Source organism: Mustela nivalis (assembly GCF_964662115.1).
Source record: "Mustela nivalis genome assembly, contig: HAP1_SCAFFOLD_1249, whole genome shotgun sequence".
Classification (NCBI taxonomy): Eukaryota; Metazoa; Chordata; class Mammalia; order Carnivora; family Mustelidae; genus Mustela; species Mustela nivalis.
Window position 1 is genome coordinate 123414 of NW_028135415.1, and position 25944 is coordinate 149357.

At 46.6% G+C, this 25944-nt stretch overlaps 1 protein-coding gene across 6 annotated transcripts in view; it reads right to left on the reverse strand.

Annotated features, from left to right (window-relative positions):
- The window catches only part of STOX2 (storkhead box 2), a 61735-nt gene that overhangs the window by 16456 nt on the left and 19335 nt on the right, over positions 1-25944 (reverse strand). The window contains exons 1-4 of one of the 6 annotated variants that reach the window (XM_082750534.1): positions 19597-19840; positions 18907-19222; positions 18680-18800; positions 6016-6168 (exon numbers count right to left, since the gene is read on the reverse strand). In XM_082750534.1, the coding sequence (XP_082606660.1) occupies positions 6016-6168; positions 18680-18704 (178 nt within the window). In that variant the 5' untranslated portion in view covers positions 18705-18800; positions 18907-19222; positions 19597-19840. Of the gene's footprint in view, positions 1-6015; positions 6169-18679; positions 18854-18906; positions 19223-19596; positions 19841-25944 lie in introns of those variants that run through there. The other 5 variants (XM_082750531.1, XM_082750530.1, XM_082750533.1 and 2 more) reach the window with 5 other exon arrangements.

Below are 25944 nucleotides of genomic sequence, written 5' to 3' on the forward strand. Positions count from 1 at the left end.
AGTGTCCCATGAATATGATGTGACCTGTCCATCCATCCCTGCTACCATCTTCAGAAGGCATCCTTCGTGACCAACGTGGGAAAGGCAACATTGCTTTTGAATGATGTATTGTTTAGTATAATCATCTAATTTTTGCACTGCACAGTTTCCCTTTAGTCTAGGGCTCTACTCTTGAGAGATGTAGTGTGTTGGTGTTTACACGAATGGTTTTCAGGCTGGCACAATAACAATTTTTTAAGAATTTTATGACAGTTTCTGCACAAAATGAACTCCATGTGAATTAGTGATACAACCCCCACCCTATATATGAAATTCTTGAGCGTCGTCATAAAACACACATTCACCTAAGAGAAGCCACTTAAGAGAGCTTCTATGCCCTACTCCCAACCAGGGCTTTTGGCTGAATAAGTTCGGGGGCACCACTCACACAGACTGCCACTCCCAAGAGGAGACACTGTGCCCACTGCAGCCCCGAGAATGATGCCCACTGGGCTTGGGCAGCATTGCCGTGCGGGTTTCAAACCCATACAGAAAACGAACTGTATCTGACGTGGCAGCATGCTTGCGATCACTATTGTCACAGACGTTAAGTTCTTCCAAAAAACTGGTAAGGCTTATTTATTTATTTATTTATTTTCAAAGATTTTATTTATTTATTTAGCAGAGATCACAAGTAGGCAGAAAGGCAGGCAGAGAGAGAGAGAGAGAGAGAGAAAGCAGAGAGAGAAAGCTCCCTGCTGAGCAGAGAGCCTGATGCGAGACTCGATCCCAGGATGATAGGATCATGACCCGAGCAGAAGGCAAAGGCTTAACCCACTGAGCCACCCACGTGCCCCAGTAAGGCTCATTTATAAGTATTTGTGATTGACCCGTTGACTCTGCTGCTGTAATAAAGGAAAGCTGAGGTGTAATCCAGAAAACAACTTGTACTATAAACAGAATTTGCTGACTGTAAGCCTTCTAAGCACGGACCATAGAAAACTTAAGAACCTGCACAGTCTTATAACCCCAGTGTCATCATGTTTATGTACCATTAAGAATCAGTGCTCAGCTACTGGGTATTTACCCTAAAGATACAAATGTAGTGATCCGAAGGGGCACGTGCACCCGAATGTTTATTGCAGCAATGTCCACAATAGCCAAACTATGGAAAGAACCTAGATGTCCATCAACAGATGAATGGATAAAGAAGATGTGGTACATATATACAATGGAATACTATGCAGCCATCAAAAGAAATGAAATCTTGCCATTTGTGACGACATGGATGGAACTAGAGAGTATTATGCTTAGTGAAATAAGTTAATCAGAGAAAGACAATTATTCTACGATCTCACTGATACGAGGAATTTGAGAGGCAAGATGGGGCATCATGGGGATAATGGAAGGAAAAATGAAACAAGATGAAACCAGGGAGGGAGACAAACCATAAGAGACTCTTAACCTCAGGAAACAAACTAAGGGTTGCTGGAGGGGAGTGGGCTGTGGGGAGGGATGGGGTGGCGGGGTGATGGACATCGGGGAGGGTATGGGCTATGGTGAGTGCTGTGAATTGTGTAAGCCTGATGATTCACAGACCTGTACCCCTGAAACAAATAATATGTTATATGTTAATTAAAAAAAAAAAAAAAAAAAAAAAAAGCTCTGGGGGGGAAAAAAAAAAGATAAGTGCTCGGATTGTTCCCAAAGGAAGGACTAAGCACGAGTTTCCAAAGAGAACTTACATCTAAAGTTTTCATGTCTTGGATTTTCAAGTTTGTCAGTCCAATCACGTTTAGTTTGAAAAAACAGTAGAAGCAGTCCCTGTCCAATGCACTCTCCACACTAATGCCAGTGGGTTTTCAAAGCTTTAACTGCAAGTCACTGATTTTTAGGATGATTATTTTATTATGAAGCCCTTGTCTAATGACTGGTATTTTTAGGTGTCTGTGGAATCCAAACTTGCATAAGAAATCGGCAGGGCTCTCCTGGGAAAGAGATGGCTGTGATGGGTATTTTTAGTGTTTGCACTTTCCACCACTTCCAGATTCTAGTCCCAAAATTCACCATGAATTTGGATTTTGAGGACTTCAAGAACAAAGATAAACTTCATATCCAAATAGAGCTGAAAGCTGACTTGTCTCCTTTTCCACACCTTCGCATCTTTCCAAAGCAAAAGCAGATACCTAAAAGCACCGCTTGTCAACGGGACGCTTAGACTTGTAAGATCTCTTTAATCCCGCAAATCCGACCACTGTCGGAACAGAGAGCACCTACCCACATTCTTGCATTTTGGATAGAAACTCTCGTGGGCTTCTTTGGATTATTTCTTCTCATGTGTGGAGAACACTGGCCGAGGGGGAATTCTGCAAGCACTGACGTAACGGGGTGAGTTGGGAGATAGTATGCGGGGTATATAACGTTAACATTCTCCGGCAAATTTAAAAGCCAACTTCAACCCCATTAGCAGTTCTTTCTCTGAGGGTCAGCTTTCCTCCCGGGAAGTTCCAACTACAACAACTCAACAAGTATTAGTCTGATTTAAATGACCATTCGGGATAGATGGATGAGGAGTACTTACTTAGCTGTTAAGCAAATATTTCATTCTTTTTATACCTTAAAAAAAATTCTTGTTTCTGTAATGGAAACTGGCCGACAAGAGTTGTTTTTAAAAATTCAACCAGTATAGGGGCGCCTGGGTGGCTCAGTGGGTTAAGCCACTGCCTTCGGCTCAGGTCATGATCTCAGGGTCCTGGGATCGAGTCCCACATCGGGCTCTCTGCTCAGCAGGGAGCCTGCTTCCTTCTCTCTCTCTCTCTCTGCCTGCCTCTCAGTGTACTTGTAATTTCTCTCTGTCAAATAAATAAATAAAATCTTTAAAAAAAAAAAAAATTCAACCAGTATTAAAAAAAAGGCGGGGGGGGGGCGCCTGGGTGGCTCAGTGGGTTAAGCCGCTGCCTTCGGCTCAGGTCATGATCCCGGGGTCCTGGGATCGAGTCCCGCATCGGGCTCTCTGCTCAGCAGGGAGCATGCTTCCCTCTCTCTCTCTGCCTGCCTCTCTGTCTACCTATGATCTCTCTCTGTCAAATAAAGAAATAAAATCTTAAAAAAATAAAATAATAAAATAAATAAATAAATAAAAATTCAGCCAGTATAGAAAGGTGATAAAAGGTTTTACATTTAAAAAAAAAAAAAAAAAAAAGGAGAGGGGTCCCATTTCAGTATGTCAGACATTTTTACTAGGTTTTTCACTAAAAACATTCTTTAGAATATGGATATAAAGACCAAAATCTAGACCTTTTTTTTAAATTTATGACATAGGCATTAAACATGAGAGTTCAAATATTGTAATAATATTTGGTTAGACTTCAAAACTCTATTTTCAAATGGTAAGCTACAAGAAAGTAAATAGTCTTACCTTAAGAAAACAAAATAAGCCCCATAACTACGGTATTTAAATCCCTCCAGAGTTTTAGCACACTGAAAATACACTTTCAAATAGAATTTGAATTGTGTTAAGTTTCTAAATTATTTCTTTCTGAAGTACCTTAATGCTTGCAAAAGAAAGGAAGGAAATCAAAGGAAGAAAAGAAAAGAAAGGAGGAAGAGAGGCAGGAAATCACCTCATTTTCTGAAATACTAGTCTAAAATATGGTACTGTTGCTAAACAAAGCTTTAAATCATTACTACTGTACCCTAAAGCAGTGGCTGGCAAACTTTTTCTGGAAACAGTCAGAAAGTAACTATTTTACTTTGTCAGCCATATGATCTCCCAGCTGCAAGTACTCAGTTCTGTAGCCAAAGACAATATGTAAACAATTAGGCAAGGCTGTGTTCCAATAAAACTTTATTTATAAGCATAAGCAGTGGGCCACACTTAGCCTGCAGCCATGGTTTGCCAAACACTGCTCTAGATTCGGGTTTATGCAGTGCCCCTGCCATCTGGGGTTGAACAAAGAGTCATCAGTGTCACAAAGATGAAAAAGGTTAAGTTCGCTCCTCTCAGTCTATCTGACAATAAGGTCTTGAGATGTAAGTTCACTTACCATAAAAGCTAGCAAAGCAGTTGTTCTTTTAAGTACAGGTGACCTATGAATTTCTCTGCAAAGTATTCCAACTTAGTGATATTGTAATCAGCTGCTCGACAATTTACTATTTTATTTCGCTATTTTTCACAATATTATTTTTAGCAGTTCATAATGCCAGTTACATACTGGCCCCGTGTTCTTTCCATTCTCTATTTTATATCCCAGTAATGGGAGAGATGTAACCAACTTTGGAAAAGGGATGTGATCTCTCATGAAGCCACATGAAAATAGAGGGAGTTTAAAAGCTACCGGGACGTTTGATGTCAGAAGTGGCTAACCAGGTATAAGGCTGTGAGAAGGGTCTCTCTTCACAAGGGCATTCCGTCTGGGAATCTGTCTCCTTAGATGGCTCTCACCTGGGACTCTGCTTATGTTATCACTGAAAGGAAAAGGGTTTACCTGGAAGTTAACAAAGAAAGACCATCAGACAGTGAAGAATATTCAGAGACAATGTTAGAAAATTCAAGGCAATTTATAGATTGCGAAGGTGAGTCCATGTTCTTAAACGGTATGCATAATTTTGAGACGTGTTAATTAGAAAATAGAAGAAGGAGAAAAAAAATCACTGGGAGAGAACTATAAAGTTCTGTTGGGGCAAAAGGAAAAGTGGGGAGACTCAACACAGTAGATGAATATTTAGTTTAGAAGCAGTCCTTCCGCCCTCCTCCCATAGGTGGGGAGCATTTTCCTACATCTCAACCTTGAGTTCAGCCAAGTTTGCTTTGGCCAAAAAATAGTAGCAGGTATGATGTGACCAAAGGGCTGAAGAACGCTTGGACAACTGGGCCTGTTCTCTTGTGCCTCTGTTGTCCAGAACAGGCCTCTGCTTGTCTCCTTCTCCAAAGAGGAGGGGGCACGGGTGGAGCAGAGGCCCCTGGAAGGTCCAGCCTGGGTCAGCTGACTCCTGGGGAACCCCCAGATACGTGAGCTAAATAAATGTTCATTGTGGTATGCCACTGATGCTCTGTGATTGTTACCCAGCATCTCAGTAGCAAGAGCTAACGGCTACAGCCTCTAGCTTCTACTGACCAAGGTCTCTTCTAGGCTGAATGGAACCTGTGTCACGGGTTCATTTTTAATGCAGCCATAGGTAGAGTCCCAGCCAAGCTGGCCAACTGGGGGCAAGGTATTGTGTTTTATCTGACTTGCACATCACTGGCACCCCTGTGTTAAAATGTACACACACACACAAGACAGACACTCAACGGCCAAAAGTGAAGAAAGTCTATAGTTTTCACATAAAACTGAAAGTCCAGATTCTCTTGAAAAGGTAAGAGATTTGCAACTGTGGCAGGGTTCTACGTTTTTGGGTGGGGAGGGGTCTGATGCCTTGGAGCTGAGTAGTGGGAGGCCTCTTTGGCGAGAGGGCATTCAGCCCTGAGCTCTCACCCTAATGTCTTCCCACGCAGGAGGCAGCCAATGCCATTTGTGCAGCAACTGGCCTGTTCTTTTCATAATATTTAAGAGAAAAGGAAACATCTGAACTGATTTATCCAATATCAGATGATAAAAATGCATCAAGCCATGACACAAGCAGACAAAGCCTGTTTATTTTTGACATTACTGTCTTTTTAGCGGAGTCCCTTGGGACCCAAATTATCTGACCTGTTACCATGAATCCTGATGTTCATGTATTTCAAGAAGATTATGGAGAGGTTGAACAGAACCTTGGCCATTTTTGCTAGAATTCTGCACGGATTCTGCTTTAATGTCTTCTTCTCAGTGCCGATTTAAAAAGGACCGCGGTAACACCCGAAGACAGCAAATTACTTTTGAAGGAACAGGGGTGCCTCGGCTTTGAATGACAGAACTACAAAAAAAGTTTCTGGCGTGTTTTGGCAAAGAATTTTTTTTCCATTACATTTAAATGAGAGAAATGGTCCGCGTGACGTCTGGCGGTGAAGGAACACGCCCCTATCTGGACAGCGCTATGCTCTTTTCCCGTTACCTGGGAAACACGTGGTCAGGTGCTCCATCAGCGCCTCTTGGGTGACAGGTTTCCTGGCGGAGTTCATTGCTGAGATGGCCAAGCAAAGGATCTCCCCGAGGGGGATAAACTGAGATTGACTGATGGGAGACATGCTGATTGGTGACACATCACCTGCAGAAAGACAATTTTCAAGTAAGCAGCTCATTCAAGGACCCGGCCTTTCGTCCCACACAAACACTTGCGCGTGCGCGCGCACACACACACACACACACACACACACACCTGCACATACACACATGCCCCTCCTTGGATTCTTCCCCGTTCCCTTTATTAGGAACGGATCCACTCTGAGTGCGGCAGTCTGTTCTGGCCACGGCCAATGCCACGCAGATGGAAGGCCAGAGCAGCAGACGCCCAGCGGCCTCGACTACTAGAACCCACCTTGCCAACCCGAGAGCTCCCTGCCTCAGGCTTAACTACTGAAAGGCATACAACACGAGCCTGAGAAAGGATCTCTGATTTTATGAACTTGGGGCTGGCTTATGTCTAGCTGCCATTCCCATCTCGACAAACGCACTTGCTGAAATCGTGGAGATTCATTCGATCCGATGCTGAGTGCTCTCTCCGGGTCAGGCATCTGCTGGGGGCTTGGGGTTGACTCGGGAGAGGGAGTCATCCCTCCTCCCCCGGAAACACCTCTGCTCTCAAGGAGCTTCTGTGTGAGCGGAGGAGACAGACAAGTGGCCCAGAGTTCACAGTTCACCGTGGAGGGTGAACAATGGAGGGCTGGGGCTGAGGGGGCGGGGTAGGGGTGCAGCAGCCCCTTGGGGGGAAGCAGTGGAGGGGGAGGAGGGGGAGGAGGTGGCGGGGCTTAGAAGCAGGAAGTGGGTGGTTTCCCCCGTGGATGAGCAGCCTGAATCCAGGGATGACTAGGAGTGTGCCTGGTGGCTGGGGAGGGTGTGGGGGATGGTAGGACCGGTCAGCAGGTGTTTTCTGGGGAGTAGCAGAGAAGGGGCACAGGTGTGCAGGGACAGCCGTGAGTGAATAGCTGAGTGCTCAGGGCCTTCATCCGATGAGGGATGCTGAGCCACCGAAGGCATTTCAGGAATGACAAAGTCAGATGTGAATTTCAGCGACAGCGGGGACGGAGGGAGCCGCAGAGAGCAGATCCTGCACATGGGACCGCGGCCGCCGACATATGTCTGCAACTAAAGGAGCCCGATTGGGGGTGGGGCTGAAGACCCCGCAGCAGGGGGTAGACACTCCCGGAGAGTCAGCATGCAGTGTGTCTTTCTTCCTCTCCGTGATCGTCATGTCACGGTGGGCTGTTTTGCAAACTTTGTTCCAAGGACTTCTAGAATTCCCTGGAAAGACTTCTGAAATGGGGAGAGAGGAGGTGGGGGGGGGGCAGCAGAGGGAGAGGCTGGCAGAGCAGGGAAGTCTGACCTTGGCACCTGGGTACCACCTGTGTCAGACAGGGGGAGCTTTGTAAGGTTTCCCTGGAGAAAAGGCCCTACAGAAAGAGGGGGAAGTTTGAGCACAGCAAGTTTCTGAGGGCTTTGGAGCTTACGTCCCACACGTATTTATGTAATCTCTCCTTTTTTTGTTTTCCTAAGCATGATTTCTCTCTCCAGTAAACTACCCTGGCTGGCCAGATCCCAGACTCGGGCCCACCCGTGGCCCAAGCAGCGCTGCTTCAGGGACCAGCCTCCTGTCTGTCGAGGCATGGAAAGCTGAGCCCAGCTACGATCCCTGGTTTGCTGGGGGCCCAGAGGCCCTTGGAGAAAGAACCTGAATGTGCTTTGATAGACTAGATGGGAAAAGGTTTGATGGACAAAACCAGGCCAAAGGGGCCTGCCAATGAAAACCACCAGGGGAGGTTATTAAGCCTAATAGGCCGTGAATGAAGCAGCAAGCCCCCAGGGTCAAAGGTGGGAGCCCCACACCTCCCACGAAACCCAGCTCAGTTCAGTGCTTTCCTCTCTCCTGCCTCACCCAGGGCTCCATTCTCTGCAAGACGGGGGTGAGAAGAGCACATGATCCCAGTGGTCGGTGGGGCCGGGGGGGGGGGGGGGGGGCGTGGCAGTGTTGGACCAAAACCTAGCACAAGAGAAGAACAGCAAAAGACAGGAACTGACCTCACTGAGAACCCATGAACTTGGGGGGCCTGCGGGATAGAAACACCATAAAGAGGGGCCTCTGGCAAACACCTGGTGGGGGAGCAGCGGGTAGAAATAAGAACACGGAATTGTGCCTGTCCCTGGGGATCTGAGTTTCTTTCACTGGCTGGGAAAGCTCCGCTCATACTCGTGACTCAAAAATGACGGCTTTGTGTGGGCTGGGACCATCTCAGTGGGCAAGTGCGCTGCCGCCTAGAACACTGTGTATCTTTTTAAACCCACTGTGCCCTCAATTAAAACAAAACCTCATGCTACAGCCTCCTGTGTGACAGACGGACCAGGGGTGGCTGCGAGGTGCGGTGGAGGAGGGCGTTGGGAGTTCCAGATCCTTCTCTCTCCATCCACGTTCTCCAGGAGAGGGTGGGGATGCCGAGGCTGGGCTCCTCATGAATTGGCAGGGTAGCCGCGTGGACCTCAAAGTCACTTGGGATGATTTGGAAAATGAGACGAAAAGGCCACGGGAGAGATCAAAGCAGACTCCAGCCCCTCTGGACCTGCGTACCATTGGGAAGCTGAACACCTTCGGAGATTTGCCTACCATGATTTAGGACTTCTCAGAAGACCAGGGATACAAACCCACTAAGAGGGATGCTTTTTTAAGGGCAGGTCTACTTTAGAATTGTGTATAGGTTCCAGGAAACTCGCGCTCTCTGTGGAAAGCGAGGACAGTGAGCAAAACTAAACACTGTTTAGGCCAGGCTTGTCCTTCTGCTTTTAGTGAAAATTATGCGTTGAGTCAAACTGACATCTTCTCTGTCCGTTTCTTTACGTTCGTCGCTGCCAACTACAAGAGCCGGCATACTTCAAGTGTGTCTGAACTGCATTTGTTTTGGAAAAGCTCAGTTTCGCTCTAATAATGACTCTGTGCCATAACTTTTAACTCAGGCTATAGAACAGAATGGAATTTAGATGCTCTAAGGGACTCTGTCGTCCTCTTGTTTTTATACCGCACCAAGATAAATTATTTCCCACTCACTTCTGGTCTCCAACCCTATCAGCAATCCTCATCCACACTGTGTCCAGATGCTCCTGGGCGGGCTCCTCCCCTCTGACTCCAGTGTTACCCCTCCCCCAAAGCACCTCCCCACCCCCGCACCGGGCCCCTGCTCACTGGACTGGCTTGATGACTATCAGCTTTCCCTTCTCCACAGAGCAGCCATGTTCCAGAAAAACGGGAAACTCACCACCTCCCTGCATAAAGTCCTTGGGCGACAGCCCACTGCACCCAGAAAGAGAGCAGAACGGTTCACCAGGCCTGCAGTAGCCCACAGGGTCTGGGTCTGGGCCTGTCCAGCTTCCTCTAGGACCAACACCCTACTGCTCCCCACCGCCTCCCTCTTCCACACTCACAACTTCCTCTGTTCTTTGAACAGGACAAGCTTTTTCTCAACGCACGGCCTCTGCATCTATTGAGCTTCTAGAAGGCTCCTTGCACAGACCTTTGCTGGAGTGACTTCTTCTCGGAGTCTCGGTTTAATCAGGGAGCCCCGTCCTGACCACCTGATCCAATGCTGTTCCCATCTGCAGGGGACACTCTCTTATACTACCTGAGTATGATACGTGATGTATTTAAAAAAAAAAAAAAAAAGTATCTGGTCTTTATCCCCATTTCCTGCACAGGGTCCCTAAAGCCTGCGGCATTTCCCAAGTGAGAGAGAAGGTGTCTTGTGTTATGTTGAGAAGGTGATTTTTGGACCTGAAGTGGAAAGGGGGGCGGTGCAGGAGAACTCACCCTGTGGTTGCAGGGTCAGAATTTGCATTCTTCCTCCCCAACCTTCAGGAAGGGGAGAGGGGCTGGACAGGTTGAATTAGTCACCAATGGCCAATGACTTAGTTGATTATGTTTCTATAATGAAGCCTCCACAAAAACCCAAAGGATGGGGTTCAGAGAGCTTCCAGGTTGGTGGACACATGGGTATTTGGGGAAGAGAGGTGCGCCCAGAGAGAAGGGAAGCTCTGAGCCCCTTCCCTGTACTTAACCCTACTACACAGCTCTTTCTTGTGGCTGTTCCTGAGCTATATCCTTGGATAATAAACTGGCACTCTCATCAGTAAAACGTTTCTTTGCGTTCTACAAGCTGCTCTAGCAAGTTCCTTGAGTCCGAGGAGGGGTCATGGAAACCTCTGCTATGGAGCCAGTCTGTTCAGAAGCACAAGGAACAACTTGGGCTTTCCATTGGTTTGGGGGAGGGGGGGTGGGCAGTCTTCTAGGAGTAAGCCAACTCATAGCTACTTTGCAGCTAATAAATGTTTTCTGAGGTGCCGTAATTCATATTGTTCTAAAAAGAAAGAGTAAATAGATTTATATCAGCTTTATTTTCTTACAAACTTCCATTTAACTACAGTCCTCAGGGAACAGTTGTCAAATCCAAAATAATTCAGATAAAAACCTGTGGGATCTGATGCTCTCTCCAGGTAGACGGTGTCCGAAATCAGCCCAGTTGTAGGCTGGTGTTAGAAAAGGGCTTGGGGGGCCCCTGCGTGGCTCAGAGGGTTAAAGCCTCTGCCTTCGGCTCAGGTCATGATCTCAGGGTCCTGGGATTGAGCCCCGAGTCGGGCTCTCTGCTCAGTAAGGAGCCTGCTTCCTTCTCTCTCTCTCTGCCTACTTGCGATCTCTGTCAATTAAATAAATAGAATCTTAAAAAAGAAAGAAAGAAAGAAAGAAAGAAAGAAAGAAAGAAAGAAAGAAAGAAAGAAAAAAGTGCTTGGTGGTATAGAAAAACCACACACACCCCTGACTTGGCACCAGAATCTAAGCAAACTACTGTCTTCACTCTCTGAATGTGTGTGTGTGTGTACTGGTTTACTCTCTGCCTCACCCCCCACCGACTAAAAGTTCTGCCAATGAACACACAAACGCTATATTCCAACTATATTCCCAGGCCCAAGGGTCGTGAATCTGTATTAAAGCAATCACAGATACCTCTTAATGCAATACATTAGCCAAGTTTACCATGATTTTCTATGGCTCTTTTATGTAAGACCTGCTTAATGAGCGAGCAAGTCACTCTTAAAACACTAGAAAATTTGGGGCACCTGGGTGGCTCTGTTGGTTAAGCATCTGACTCTTGATTTCAGTTCAGGTCACACTCTCGAGGTCGTGAGATCGAGCCCTGTGTTGGGCTCCACATGCAGCATGGGGTCTGCTTAAGATTCTCTCTCCGCCTTGCCTCTGCCTCTCCCCCCACTCATGCACGCTCTCTCTCTGTCTCAAAATAAAATCCTTAAAAAAACAAACAAACCAGAAAATTCTTCTAGCAACTGGACCGCATCTAATGGTTAAAGAAGAAAACGAGGGAAAATACCGGTCACCATAATCTACAGAAACTACCACATTGTGTATAAACTATGGTGACTTGTCTGTAATTTATGGGATGGATTTTTCTTTTGTCAGAATGAGTTCTGATTGCATTCATAAAGACAACTCAGAGCTACTTTGCAGGCTAACAAATTTTTTTCTGGACTGCCACAGTTCTTTCTGTTGTTCTAGAATGAAGGGGTAAATAGGTTTTATTTCAGCTTTCTTTTCTTTCTTTTTTTTTTTTCAGCTTTATTTCTTACTAACATCCTTTTAAGTACAGTTCTCGGGAAGCATGTGTCAAATCCAAAATAAGTTAGAAAAAACCAAGCACCGTGTCCGGGGCAGAATAAGCATTCCAGAAATTTCTGGTAAATAAATTTAAAATCTGAGAAGACATGACGATATTCCAGCTGTGAGTGCACCGTTTTGACTTTAAGAGCATTTAACATTAAAGTCGAAAATACCTCACTGAGTATTTGGACATTGCTTTTATTTGAGGTACTGGTGAGCTGAGAAGCCTGAGGGCAGAGGAAAGCCCCTGGTACCAGCTGGGAGGAGCGTGGGGAGGAGCGTGGGGAGGAGCGTGGGGAGGAGCGTGGGGAGGAGCGTGGGGAGGAGCGTGGGGAGGAGCGTGGGGAGTCCGGCAGAGGCAGGAAGGCGCGCATGCGCACGCGGGCAGAAAGCAGCGCAGCCTGGGGTGGGGGTGCTAGGCACCCCTGGGCACAGCTGGACCATGCTGGGGGTGGGATGGAGGAAAAACAGCAGTCAGAGGGATCCTGGCTGACCAGAGGCTTACATCTAATTCTCGATGCTGATGGGGAAGCTTTGCATGTGTTTGTGGAATGACGTGACATGTTGGTGTCAGAAAAATCACTCTTCCGCATCTGTGGGAAACAAACCCCCGCAACCATGACAAGTGCCCAGGCAGCTGACAAGGAGGGTCTGCGACGACAAGCAGCAATCTTGCACGTGCCGACTTTCTCCTGCACTGTCTGCCGCTAGTTCTTCCCACCTCAGAAATATCTTCATCATGAACACACATTCTTACCATCGACCCCGGCTTCCTTCCCAACTTTTGGCTAGTTCCTTTAGTTGGAATTATTTCAAAAAAATTTCTTCCTCACATAATTCATCCTTTCAAGAAATACATTTGAGAGCCTGTTATATATTTAATACCTTTAGGCACTTAAGTTGCAAAATGGGTCCCATCTCAGTTCTATCGGTGTGCCAAAAAAAAAAAAAAAAAGGCACTGTAATAAAACTCTGTTCTTTATAAATGCCATTTTTTTTTTCAGTTATTAATTTAGGTTCTCGGTACTCTCCAACCTCTGCATCTGGGGGAGGGCAACACAGCTCCTAAGAAGACATGACTTTCACACCAATATGCATCCATCTCCTCCCAAATGATATCCGCAGCTTTCCAAAAGATACCTAGCTAGGAAAGCAAACATAAATCTATTTCCTTCCACCTTAAAGTACCCTTCTTCACACAACTCTATAAGAAAAGGACAGCCAAAATTTTTCCAGAACTACATCATAATAAACTACACCCTTGAAAGGACCCCGAAGCCCATCTTCTATCTTAGCCTTCTTTAAATAATCTATTTTTTTCCAACCACTAGCATTATGTTTAAATTATCCTGTTTTCCTGTTTATTTTTAAATACTAGTTTCTGCTGTGAATGTCGGTTTGAGCTGTACTCTGGATTAAAGAGTGACCTTTGACACTAATGAAATTCGTGAATCAAAGCAACCTAGTTACCAACACAGTCCTGAAACTGTACTAATTTATAATCGGGAAATTCCCAGCACATAAAGGCACTCAGAAGGTGTTCTAATAAGTGCCCAGTCGCTCATAACTAGATACAATAACCACTCTGCATCTGTTTCCTTGTCTGTAAAATGAGGGTTTAGAAATGATGTCAAAGATTCCTTCAGGCTCTCAATGACTCTATGATTCTATATCAATGTAGCAGAATTCTGGCATAAAAGCTTAACACGGTCCTCCTGTGTAGCTCTATTTCCGTCTTGTTAAAGAAACTATTTTAATACTCAATCCAATCTGAAAAAAGTAGGCTTTAATTTTAAAAAGAATAGCAACATATATTAGCCATTCATTTCTTCCCTTGTAATAAAAGCTTCATCATTTGCTCCTGCTAATTCGAAGTCTGGCTCAGCTTTGCTCCTCAGCACTAAAGCGCCCCTGTTTTTGTTCTCCGTGTTGCCAAAATTAACACTAAAGTTAAAATTATAGATGCCAATAAAATTACCACATGCAGTAGACACTGTGACTCATAAAAATGGTCAAACATGCCTATAAAATGTAGAGTGGGCACAGAAGCAATACAACTGTATTCCTTTGAATGAACTGTTCACAGGACTCCTGACATGCCAAGTTTTATCTGAAACACCCTTGAACCTGGGGAAATCAGAAGCTCTTGTTACGTGAACAATGTCTCTGATACATCGGACAGACCCTGGGTTTTACAATGTAGTTCAATTTATTTACCCCAACTTTATGTATGAGTGGTGTTTGGTTCTCTTAACGGAGGGTCTACCACAATATTTTTTAAGAAGCTGCTCTAGAAGAACACGTATTCCCCTCCCAGACTCTCCCCAGCAGACAGCAACCCCCTTGCAGGAGGGCAGCGTGTACAACCCCCATGAACTCACAGGCTGTGGCATTTTAAATAGTTTTCCCTTGAAACCAAACTACTATCCTTGACTTACAAATGCTCGCATTTGAAATCTAAAAGGAAACTGGCATTGAAAAAAGGCCCTTTTACCAGTTTACTATAGGTTTGGTTTCAATGCCACTGATCTCAGAAATTTAAGGCTGAGCCTTCACTGCAATCCTCCTTGATGGCCGTAAAGATGACACTTTTTTTTTTTTTTTTAGATAAGGTATTTTAGAATATTTGGAAATTCTACAACAGCTTTTCTAAAGTTACTTGGTGCTTTATTTCAATACGTGATGGGTCTCTTACAGAAGGTCTAATTCCTAAGCTATCGTTTGCATAAATTGTCTTAATTTAAAAGAGAAAAGTACATGGGGGCTCCAATTAGTAATGCCCAAGTGAATGGTGTCTGCCACCTGTCACTTTACTAAGAAACTTTGCATGACGGTATACAAGAGCAAACACAGGGGTCTACGGCGCACACGCACGCACGCAAGAACACACACATGCGCTGAGGTCCATCACATCCCCTGAATCTTCCTGCTTAGCGTAGACATGCAGCTACTAGGTACAATGACAAATCAATCAGTTCACTGGCTTATAGGAGAAACCCATTCCCTTCCTCAATCTACACGCTTTCATGAGTCATAGTGGCCATTGCCCTTGCTCCTGAGATCTGACCACTGATAAAGAAAATCGTTACCGGATAAGCAGAGATGCCTAAGCATCTGGAGAATGGTGGGTGGGTCGGTGGAGAACGGGGTAGAGGAGGGTGACTAATGGACCAGGATGGCTGAGAGCCCCCTTACAGGGAGTCCGCTGTCACCATCACCAGGAATGACCACCGGCACCTCGCTAATCATTTTTAACCAATGCCACTGGACCACTCCGCTCTTGGAAGAGAATTGTCACTGAGAAGTTAGGACGGAAATACGAGACATCAGGCCAATGACATGCTTCTGGAATTCAAAGCTTTGCTCAGGCTCTACATTATGACCCACGTGCGACGAACAGTGGGCACTACGGAGTAGACCCTAGAAGTGTGCTACTCTCAAGTGCGCACTCACCTGCTTGTTGAATACCAAGGTACTCCACATACAGACAGGCAAGTTGAGACCCAGCTATTGCCAGACGTTTCCATCACCGGCTGCCCCTTTGCTCTTTAGACGCTCATCTAGGGCTAAGTTACAGCCATTTACCACCGGGATAAAACCACGCTGACATGCCAGTCCTAGCTGACAGCCATTAATAAGACCTGTCGGAGGTTCTGCCACCCTGGGACGAACCCCGCCAATGGGAGTCCCGTGGAACGTGGCACCCTCCTCCTCTTGGGCAGACGTATGTCACGCAAGACAGAATCGACGTGCCTCTCTGAATCTACCACGTGCTTCTCTTCCCCTGCCATCCTGTACCAAAACCCAGTCGAACAGCAGAGCCGTCCAAGACGCCGCAGGTTCCACTGATGCTGTTTCTCAACAACAATTCAATACGTCGGTCCGACATCCCCAGGGTCATTCGCTTCCACTGTTTACAAGTCACACTCGCCCCAGCTGTTCTCAGCCTCTGTAGTCCCTGCTTCGCCCGTTCAGGTACGCCAACCGCACTGTGACTGATTCCTCCACAATGCAATTATGCCAGAACCAGAAGGCCCAATTAGATACAGTTCAAACCTATATAAATGCTGACAGTCCCCAAATTACAGCAAAATTATACTGAATGACTGCTACCGACTCCCCAGCCGCTGAACACTCTTAGCACCCCTTCCAGCAGCCACGGAGGCTGGTAGGAAAGAACACGTAAGAGTTTACGGGGAGGAAGGCTTGCAGAGGCCGGACGACACCCACCGAGAACACTCCCAACTCGAACACTCCCAACTCCCTGAGTGCACGAGGAGCTTTTCTCTCCGAAGTCTGGCATCACGAGACGGGGGCCGAGGCCTTGGACTCCACAGCCGACACTGCGGGTTCGAAGCCTAGGTCTGCTCCTCGTTAGTTGTAGGATTTGGAACAAATTATTTAATTTGGTGGAGGGAGATCATGATTTCTTCTTTGGTAATGGGCACAAAGGGATGTTCACTTTACAGAGCTGAGGGGGTTAAAGGAGATGAGGATGTTGAATGCTTACACTGTCCCCGGGACCAAACCATATCTGGCCAATAGTAATAGTAGTATAATTGCCTTCCCTGAGCCTATTAAATTTATTCAATTTACTCTTTCATGGCGTTTGAATTTCTACTGATAGGAAAATCATTTGGACCCAAAAAGAAACCTTTTTTTTTTAAAAAAAAAAAACAAAACTGAGACATCTGCAAGAAGGCCTAGAGGCTACAGTCTTTGTTACACTAATATGAATTAATTTTATTGGACTGCTCACCTTTTGGGTTTTAATGTGAGCATGAGCACTGAGCAAATGGAAGAGCTTGACTGGGAAGCAGGCAAGTTAAGATATATATACGTAAACATACAGCATTTGGCATGTACTAGTGGGCTGGGGGGAATGGTCTGAAAGCAAACGGGAAGCATGCCTGACCCCAGGACCCTTGGAGAGGAGGGCACCAGAAGCCGGGGAATTGTATGCGTAGACAGTTACAAGGACACCAAAGAAAGTGGGCCTATTTCAAAAGTTCGGCTGGGCCCATCTCTTCCCCAAGAAAGGAAACTCAGCACTTGGGTTTGAGCACACTTAGTACACCAAGAGCTATATAAACTTTGACAGAACCATGATTGTCACCTCTTGTAAGGAACATGCCCTGTGGGATTCAGGAGAGTCACTTTCACATAAATATTCAGAATTTGGCATACTGCTTACCTATGGATGACTTGTTGGATAATATCCTTCCTCATCGAGTAAACCATAATCAATGCCCCCACGTAAGGGCCTCATGTTCATGTTTGTTCTGAACAGTAACAACCCTTTACAAGCAGCACGTGGCACCATCTGCAATCATTTCCTAAGGTTAAGTCCAGCCATCATTTCTAGGGTCTGAACTCCCAACGTCTACCCTACGTTAGTCGGCTCCGGGAAGACCCTTAAAATGAACAAAACAGATCATTCTCACCCTCCATGACAAATGAATGCTTTTAAAGCTGCCACTTTCAACTCTACACCATCAACTATTTCCTGAGTGGTTTCCACGTGCAGGGAACTGCCAGGAGACATGCACTGTGGAAAAAGGCCTAAGTCTGGATCCTTGCCTTCAGTGAGCTTGTGATTTAGGTGGGGAAACATAATACAAATGTGTGAAAATATCAGCAATTCTAACATATTCAAATTACTGTTTACAACATCCTTAGAAGAGACACAAGAAAATACAGGAATGACTAGCAAATTAACTCCTACGATAGGAATTTATTAATATATAATTATATTCATCTCTCCATAGAGAGAAATAGTAATTCTCTAACAGCATTAAGAAATGACCTCCTATTGCATAATCAGGGAAAACTTTATGGGAGAGGGAGACTTTGAATAAGGTCTTTAAGGATGAATGGAATTGTTGGTTGTGGGGACCTTATATAATTATTGTATATTCTTAGCACACTAGGATGTCACCAAGCATCCCTTAAAGCTGACTCGACACCCTCCACTTCGCTTGGAAGATGCAGAGCACTGTCTCACAGAAGGGCCATCTTTGACCGTGAAGGGTGGAAGCATGATTTCTTCCCCTCCACGAAAGGGTGGGTTATGGGGATGGATATGAAAGCAAAGGGAAAAGAGATATTCAAGGAGCTGATCCCATATATAGTTTGCATTGAAAAATGCTCTAATTATTATTACAAATGACAGAAGGGATTTAGTATCCTCAGTATCCTTTGATTGCTAAACCCATAAATTCGAGAGGATGGTAAAACCATGCTTTCAGACATGCCAGGTTTCATTCTGGAAACACAACAGGTAATGGACTTTGGAGGACCCCATTCTGCCATCTCACTGTTTGAAAAAGAGAAAGCTTTCTTGTGAAAAGCCCATGGATGTTGGACGAAAAACAGCTCTGCAATAATTTGACTCCTCAAGCAGACTTGGAAGAAACAGGCTTGCTTCCTTCGTGGTTAAACATCCACCTTAATCTGATGTTAGTCTTGGAAACAGTCCCCGAGCGCATGAATTAGGCGCTCTTGGATTTTAGTGCACTGCATGTAGGTAAACGGGCCAAAGAACACGCCAGATTTCAGGGCCTATATTAACTGAGAAGAAAAAGATGTCAAGTAGTATTTTGCGAATGCCTCCATCCTCACAGTGGAAGAGAGACCACAGATGACGGAGATCTGGAGCAGTTTAATTATTCCCTATTTGCAGATCCTACAGCTGTCTGACTTTTCAGTTCTGACGTGACTGAGGATGAATCATGCATCTGGTGGGCAGCTTACGCGAGGCACTTCTGCTGCCTCTGACGGCGGTTGCACGGGGTTATAACAGCAAGACTGCCTTGCAGAGGACAGCGCACCCTTCTCAGAGCGGGCGTAAACATTTTACCATATTGCATCACACACAGCAACTCTTGAAAGAAAAGCAGGGGAAACCTACCTGACCCTTTCTGGACTGGCTCCATCCCCGGGTAGCTTTGACGCTAAAGCCTGGTGCATGCTAGGGGGGCTTACATCCAGGCACAAGAAGGAGCCAGTAACAGAAACGGAACTCCTAGAATCTGGAATAAGAAGAAAGAGTAAACCTCCGAGTCATCATAGCCCCAGGGAGCATTTCAGATGGGCTATTGAGGGCATGTGGAACACAACAGGAATCTGGTACTTTACCTTCGTGGATCTACTTTTAAAATATGTGTGCCAGAACTCTCGGCTCTTCTTACAATTCAGGGCTCGAGATACTGGTTGGAGTTCGCTTCAAAAGCTGGCCAAAAGCACCTTAAAAAGAGGCTCTGTGAATGTACTTTGCTGGTGAAGGATTTTAGGAGAAAAAAAAATCCTCTTTACCATTTTTTCATCCTGTTGGCATGGAGCAGCTGGGATCTGTCCCATGCCTGTCCCACACATCAGAGCCCCTCGCCCTGAACCAACATCCGGCTGCAGTGCCTCGGGAATCTGCAATGTCACTCGGCTTCCGCCTCGTTCTCTGCAAAGTGAAGTCATAGGGACGGATCAGCCAACCTGACTTCTCACTACCCAGCCCAGAATCCTTTGTGAACTGAAATGAGTCATCGCTCCAAGAAAAGCTACAGCCTCTGGTTGTCGGTGCAGGCTCCTTTGTGCAGCAAGGAGACTCGGGGCTGGGACTGTTCCCCAGGCCAGGGGCTGTGAGGGGTACATCCTCCTCTCCAAGGGGCCTAGGTCCCCTCCCGTGCCTGCACTGAGCACCAATTCAGATATTTTTTTCATCATGAGAACAGCAGGAAAGGGCACACACCTCCAAATGCTTGAAGGAAACACACACACACACACACACACACACACACACACATTAAAATGGATCTAGCGTCAGATACTCACCAGTCTGTAATTATAAACCTGACCCATTCTCTCTCTCTCTCTTTTTTTTTAAGCCTGGCTTTTCATGGTGATGAAGGACGCATCTCCCTCCTGTGTGTAACAGGCGGTTCTACTGTACACTAGATCAAAGTTTAGCTGCAGTGAGCTATTTGTCATAAATTCCAGTCTCCGTGCAAGCCCTTGCAAGCCTGGCCCTTCTCGTTCCCGGCACAGCCGGCAGGCTCGCAGCAAAGCCGGCCCGCCGCTTGCTGCTCACCGCCGCCGCCGCCGGGTGCAGCCTCTGCGGCCGCCCGGGGAGGCAGTGTTGGGAATGAGGTCACTATGTCAGGAACTCGTTTGCGACGCCTCTCCTGAGCTCGCAACACCCCTGGAACTGCACAGGGCAAGCCTTCGCCTGGTTTTCTGGATCGCCGTTTCCTCTGCTTTTTTGAAAAAAAAAAAAAAAAATCCTGCGTCTGAGATCAGTAAAGGCAAAAAAAAAAAAAAAAAAACCAAAAAACACCCGGTAGTGTGTTTGTATGCAAAGGCATGTTTCGGGGCACTGTTTGGGTATCATGAGCCCTGCACTGACAACTGCGTGCACACGCACGTGTGCATGTCGTATTTATAGACACACACACACACACACACACACACACACACACCCCGAACCATAGAGAAAATGATTCATCTCTATTTAGAGTATGAGACACCGCATATAAACAACTGGAGAGGAAAAGGGGGGTGGGCAGAGGGGAGGGGAGGGGAGGCGTCTCGGCAGTCACGTTCGAGCCACAGAAGAATGGAGTCTGGAGGAAAAGCATCATTAAGGAAGAAGCGAAGTCCGCTGTGTGAGTGATGACGGGGTCCGACTGACCCCAAAGAAATGACACCGTCGTGGGCACCTCTCACACGGTCTCCCCTCGGGAACCAAACAGGTGCCAAGAAACGACCCAATACACAGGATCCAAGTAGATTTGGGGGGCGGAGGCTGTTTGCACAGCCAAGTCCCCACATCCTCGTGAACACAGCAGCTCGCCCACGGCGAATAGGAAGCAGCGGAGGCCACCAGAGCTGGCCGCCCAGAGATGTAACGAATCTCTCCGTCCAGACCATCCCAGATCACCGAGGCAGAGGATCTGCAGGCTCTAGTCCCACCATGATCACACCCTCTCTTCACTTCTGTCATTTAGCTGATGGTCCACCTCTTCCCGCAGGAGCCTGTGCCTACCCCACCCCCAACACCCCCAAGACGAAGGTTCTCCCTCCCCGAGCTGAGTCCTATGACCCCACCCAGTGATTCCCATTCTTCCCTCAGAAAATAAAAAATGTATGACCCTCTTCTGCCCGACAACTCATGAAGCAGCTACAAATAAAAATCCCGTTCCTACATTCCAAATCACTTCTCCCACCGCCTATGGTTTGAGACACTTTGTAAGCAGGCCCGTTACAGGCGCATTTAGTGATGACTGATACACTTGGTCTTAACACTGTTAAATAAAACTTCAACTCTTCCAACCATCTGACATTTTCTAAGTCCTCTGCCCTCGTGGTTTCCCTCCTATGCGTCTGTGGATCAGTTTCCCTCCCAAAACGTCGTGCAGACGGCTGCGTACCCTCTGGCCTTATGACCTCCCTCGTTCTGGGCTCTTGTAGGCACATGGCCTAAGACTACAGTAGGCTTTTGGCTGAGCCACGCTGTCAAACCCCAGAGAACTTCTTCAGGTTAAGTGCTACTAGAAGAGGCTTCCTGCGTGTGCTTAAAAAAATCCTCATCAAGGATAGCCTATGTGTTTCATCAGAAACGGTTTAGTCTTGATTTTCCTTCCTGATGTATGATTTCCTCTCATTTGGAAGACCACCTGGGCTCTCATCCAGGACAGACACTGAGCCCGTGGCCCAGCACCCAGGCCTCCTACCAAGACCGCTCACCTTCACTCAACGCCCTTTGAGTTTGGTTGTGTCGTTAGTTGTGAATCTGCCAAACCTACCTGCTCTGACCCATTCCTGTGGGGCACAGTCTGAGCACTACAAGGTTAGAAAGTACACCGAAGAAACCCCTGCCTTTTAAGGTGCAGAGATGTAACTGTGTCATAAAGGTAATAAAAAGTAAGATCTAAATAGAGATACCTTTAGCTCTGGCAAGGTAAGACCCTCTGGGGAAACTCTGGGCCAACAGACCATCACTTGATAGCTAAAATTTCCAGTTTCCTCTGTGATAAAGAAAAGGTTAAATAAATGGATAAAGAGGGGCACCTGGACGGCTCAGTGGGTTAAAGCCTCTGCCTTCCGGCCATGATTCCAGGGTCCTGGGATTGAGCCCTACATCGAGCCCCACATCGGGCTCTCTGCTCAGCAGGGAGCCTGCTTCCTCCTCTCTCTGCCTGCCTCTCTGCCTACTTGTGATCTCTTTCTGTCAAATAAATAAATAAAATCTTTTAAAAAAATAAAATAAATGGATAAAGAAAAAAAATGCTCCCCCAAAGACAGAAATTTACCATAAAAACGTATTCAAAATTTCTAATATCTAAATATGTAGGTTTCTACCTAGACATGGGTCCCCTGTGCCCATATTAGAATCTCATCTAAGTTTTCCAAGGGCCCAGCAAAGTTATTGTTATTATCCCCATTTTCAAGAGATTCCCTGGGACACCTGGGTGGCTCAGTCAGGTAAGCATCTGACTTCCGGTCAGGTCATGATCTCAGGGTCCTGGGATCAGCCCCACTTTGGGGTTCCCACTCACTTGGGAGACTGCCTGTCCCTCTGCCCCTCTCCCTGCTCATGCTCTCTTTCTCCCTCAAATAAATAAATAAGTAAAATCTTCAAAGAGAGAGAGAGAGATGAACTGTCCTCAATTTCCGCAGCCAGTTAAGAGGCAGAAGCAATTTTAAACTCCAGGCAACAGGCACCAGGATCTGTGCTGGGTTTTTGGTTTTGTTTTTTTGTTTTTTGTTTTTTTTTTAATGAAGGACTTTATTATTATTAATTTTCTTTCAAGATTTTATTTAAAGATTTTTATTTTATTTATTTGACAGACAGAGATCACAAGTAGGCAGAGAGGCAGGCAGAGAGATAGGAAGGGAGGCAGGCTCCCAGCCCAGCAGAGAGCCTGATGCCAGGCTTGATCGCAGGACCCTGGGATGATGACCTGAGCCAAAGGCAGAGGCTTTAACCCACTGCCCCTCAAGATTTTATTTAAATTCAAGTTAGCGTTCATATAGTGTATTATTAATTTCAAGGGTGAAATTTACAAACTCATCAGTTCCAAGTGACACCCAGTGCTCATTCCATCACGTGTCCTCCTCAGTGCCCAGCACCCAGTTACCCTATCTCCCACACTCCCTCCCCTCCAGCAGTTCTCAGTTTGTTTCCTGGAGTTAAAAGCCCAGGATTTTAACCAACACACATATTGCAATAAAATTACCACTACAAACAATTTTTTTAAAACCTATACCTCTATTTTTACATTTAAATGGAAGGCCATTCACTTCATTAGCACATGAGGCCAGGGAGATTAAGTTCACTGGCGGGGACCGTGGTTACCTCCACCAGTTCTGCCAGGAGTGATGGGCTGGCCCTCCCGCCTCACCCCATGGCCAGAGTGACTAGAAGGACGGTGCGGAGGATGGTAACTGATCAGCCAACACGGTAACCATAAGCCCATCTTGCTGCCCTACTCAAAGCATGGGGAGTTTGATGATGGACAAAATCCATCATAAAATAAAGGCGAGAAAGGCCTGATGTTTTCTGATGTTTTCCATACCAGTCTGATGGGGAGATAAACTCAAGAATCCACAGACGTGGGGCGCCTGGGTGGCTCAGTGCCTTAAAAGCCTCTGCCTTCAGCTCAGGTCATGATCCCAGGGTCCTGGGATCGAGCCCCTAATCGGGCTCTCTGTTCGGCGGGGAGCCTGCTTCCTCCTCTCTCTCTGCCTGCCTCTCTGCCTACTTGTGATCTCTATCAAATAAATAAATAAAATCTTTAAAAAAAAAAAAAAAAAGAATCCACAGACGTTATTAGCAGTCCTCCTCCTCCCCTGGTGCCTCTTGCTCCTTTTAACAACAGCTTCGGTGTCATAGTAAAGGTTCACAAACATCCCACAGACTGTCCTGGAGGTGCTGTGCTCCACGGAGGAGGTGTGCACAGGCGCTGTCCCTGACACCAGATTGGACTGGTTCCTTAGCAAAGGACCACACCGGAGCACCCTCCTGTGACCTAGTCACGTGGGGTTTTACAGAATGCTTTGATGACCAGAGGGAAGAGCACAGTTCAAGGGCAACAGTCTGAAGCAGCCCCGCTCAAATCCGTTAAAAATATGCATTGGGCACCCAGGTGCAAAGTCCTAGTGTAAGTACGGAGATCTGAACGTGTTTCAACAGCGCACCTAACACAGGCTACGTACACTGCTACCCGCAAACTTTTTTATGAGCAAATGACATGGTCTCTCCTCTCAAGAAACTTGTAAGACACTTGAGGGGATGAGATAGTCACGCATCCAAAGCACAAAGAATACAAGACAGTGTCTGTCCAAGAGGAGGAGCAGTTAGCAGGTGCCTCTGAGAATTCTGGAGTAAAGCACCTGGCCAGCGAAGTCAAGAGTGGCTCAAAGGCAAAGGCAAATCTCTCCTAAAATCTGGGCTGGTGAGAGAGAAGAGAAAAGGCACACTCATGGGAACATGAGCTCCGTGAAGAGAGTCTCTGCATGCCTCGTGTTTACAGATGTGCTCCGGAGACATGGCCAGCCAACGGTAGGCACGAAGTAAGCACGTGCTGAGTGAACGAATGTCCCGGGGAGGGCAGGTATCAAGCCAGGAATGGAGATGCTGATGCGGGGAAGGAGGGGAAGCCTGAGGTGGACCTGCCTGTGGCTGAGCGGTCATCCCGGAGCACAGAAGGAGGGGAGGCTAAGGGGTGGCCTAAGATGAGGTTAAGAATGGTCTCTCATGGATTAGAAAATGACCCAGGTTGTATTAGCGATCAATTCCGCTTGGCATTTGTTATAGATGTTAGTGTCCTCCTAAGAAGCACTACCCCTGCAGGAAACCCTCATTCTCCAAAAACAAGTGTTTATAAGCTTATGGAGGCCCATAAGAGGGACGGAATGTTGACAGGATGACCAGACATTGCCTCCCGCGGGGGTTTCTCTGCACCTCCCATCACCACGCAGAAGCCTGCAATGCCAAGACTCTCTCTGCTTTGTCAGAACATACCAATGGAGGAGGGGAAAAAATCCTAGTCTGCAACAATATTACACTAAACTTATCCTAATTCCATGTAGCTCAAGTCAACAAACATTTCTTAAATACGACATGCAAGACCCTGCTTGTTGCTGATGAAGTTATAGCGTCCAGCCCCACAGCTCAGTGTCAGTTTCTGCATCCTTCAAGGCAGACAGGAAAAGCGTACAGTGAGACCAAAGAAACCCGTTGATTTCTGAGCCAAGACCAGGGTGGCCGGAAGCACGGTGGGAACTGGGTAGGGCTCAAGGAAGGAGGTGGCAGCTGAGGTGGCCCCGAAGATGGGTAAGCAAAGTGGGAGGGAGAAGAAACCTAGGGATCTTTTGAGGCAGCAAAGCAGTGTGCTGAAAGACCACGTGACTTCGAGAGTACAAGGTGCTTTGGAGAAGGGCTGGCGGCTGACCTTGCTGGACTGGCAGAGCTGAAGGAAATGGGTACAGATAAAGCCAGAGCAGTCGACTGAGATAAGAATTTGAAGAGCAGAAAATTGTCGGAGAAGGGCATTACGGGGTCTTATGGGGGCGGAGGGGCTGTTCAGGTTCCCAAGGGAACAGAGTATAGGACACACCCAAAGAGAGAACATAATGAAAGAGCAACACAACGGAAGAGCCTGTCAACAAGCTGCCTGAACAAGGAACACAGAGAAGTGCAGAGATGTGAGATACTTTTCTGTTTCCCAAAGGGACTGTCCAGAAGGTCCGGCAGGAAATATTAAAGGTACCATTCACAATGCATTTCTAGAAGCATCGTGTACACCTACCATGACTTGCCCAGAATCGATCCAAAAGCCTGTCTGGGCTCGGGTGATAGTCTGACATCTGAAGTGGTGCCCAGAGTAGAATATTAGTTCGAATTGAGAAATAAAAGGAAGAGGAGAAATCTGCTGAAGAGAAATCCCTGGGCACCAATAATGGACCAGAATTTCCTGGTTGCACGAACGCTGATTAAAAAAAAAACGGGGGGGGGGGCACAAATTTAAAATTCAACAAAAGTGATTTCAGAAACAGAAAGTTCTGAAGTCTTCAAGGGCTTTATAGGCCAGGGTGTACCGAGGTGAGTGGCTTATTGTTACGGTGGCAGAAGACACTGCAGTTATGGTTGGGTTCAATGCTGCAGAGCACAGGCAAGCT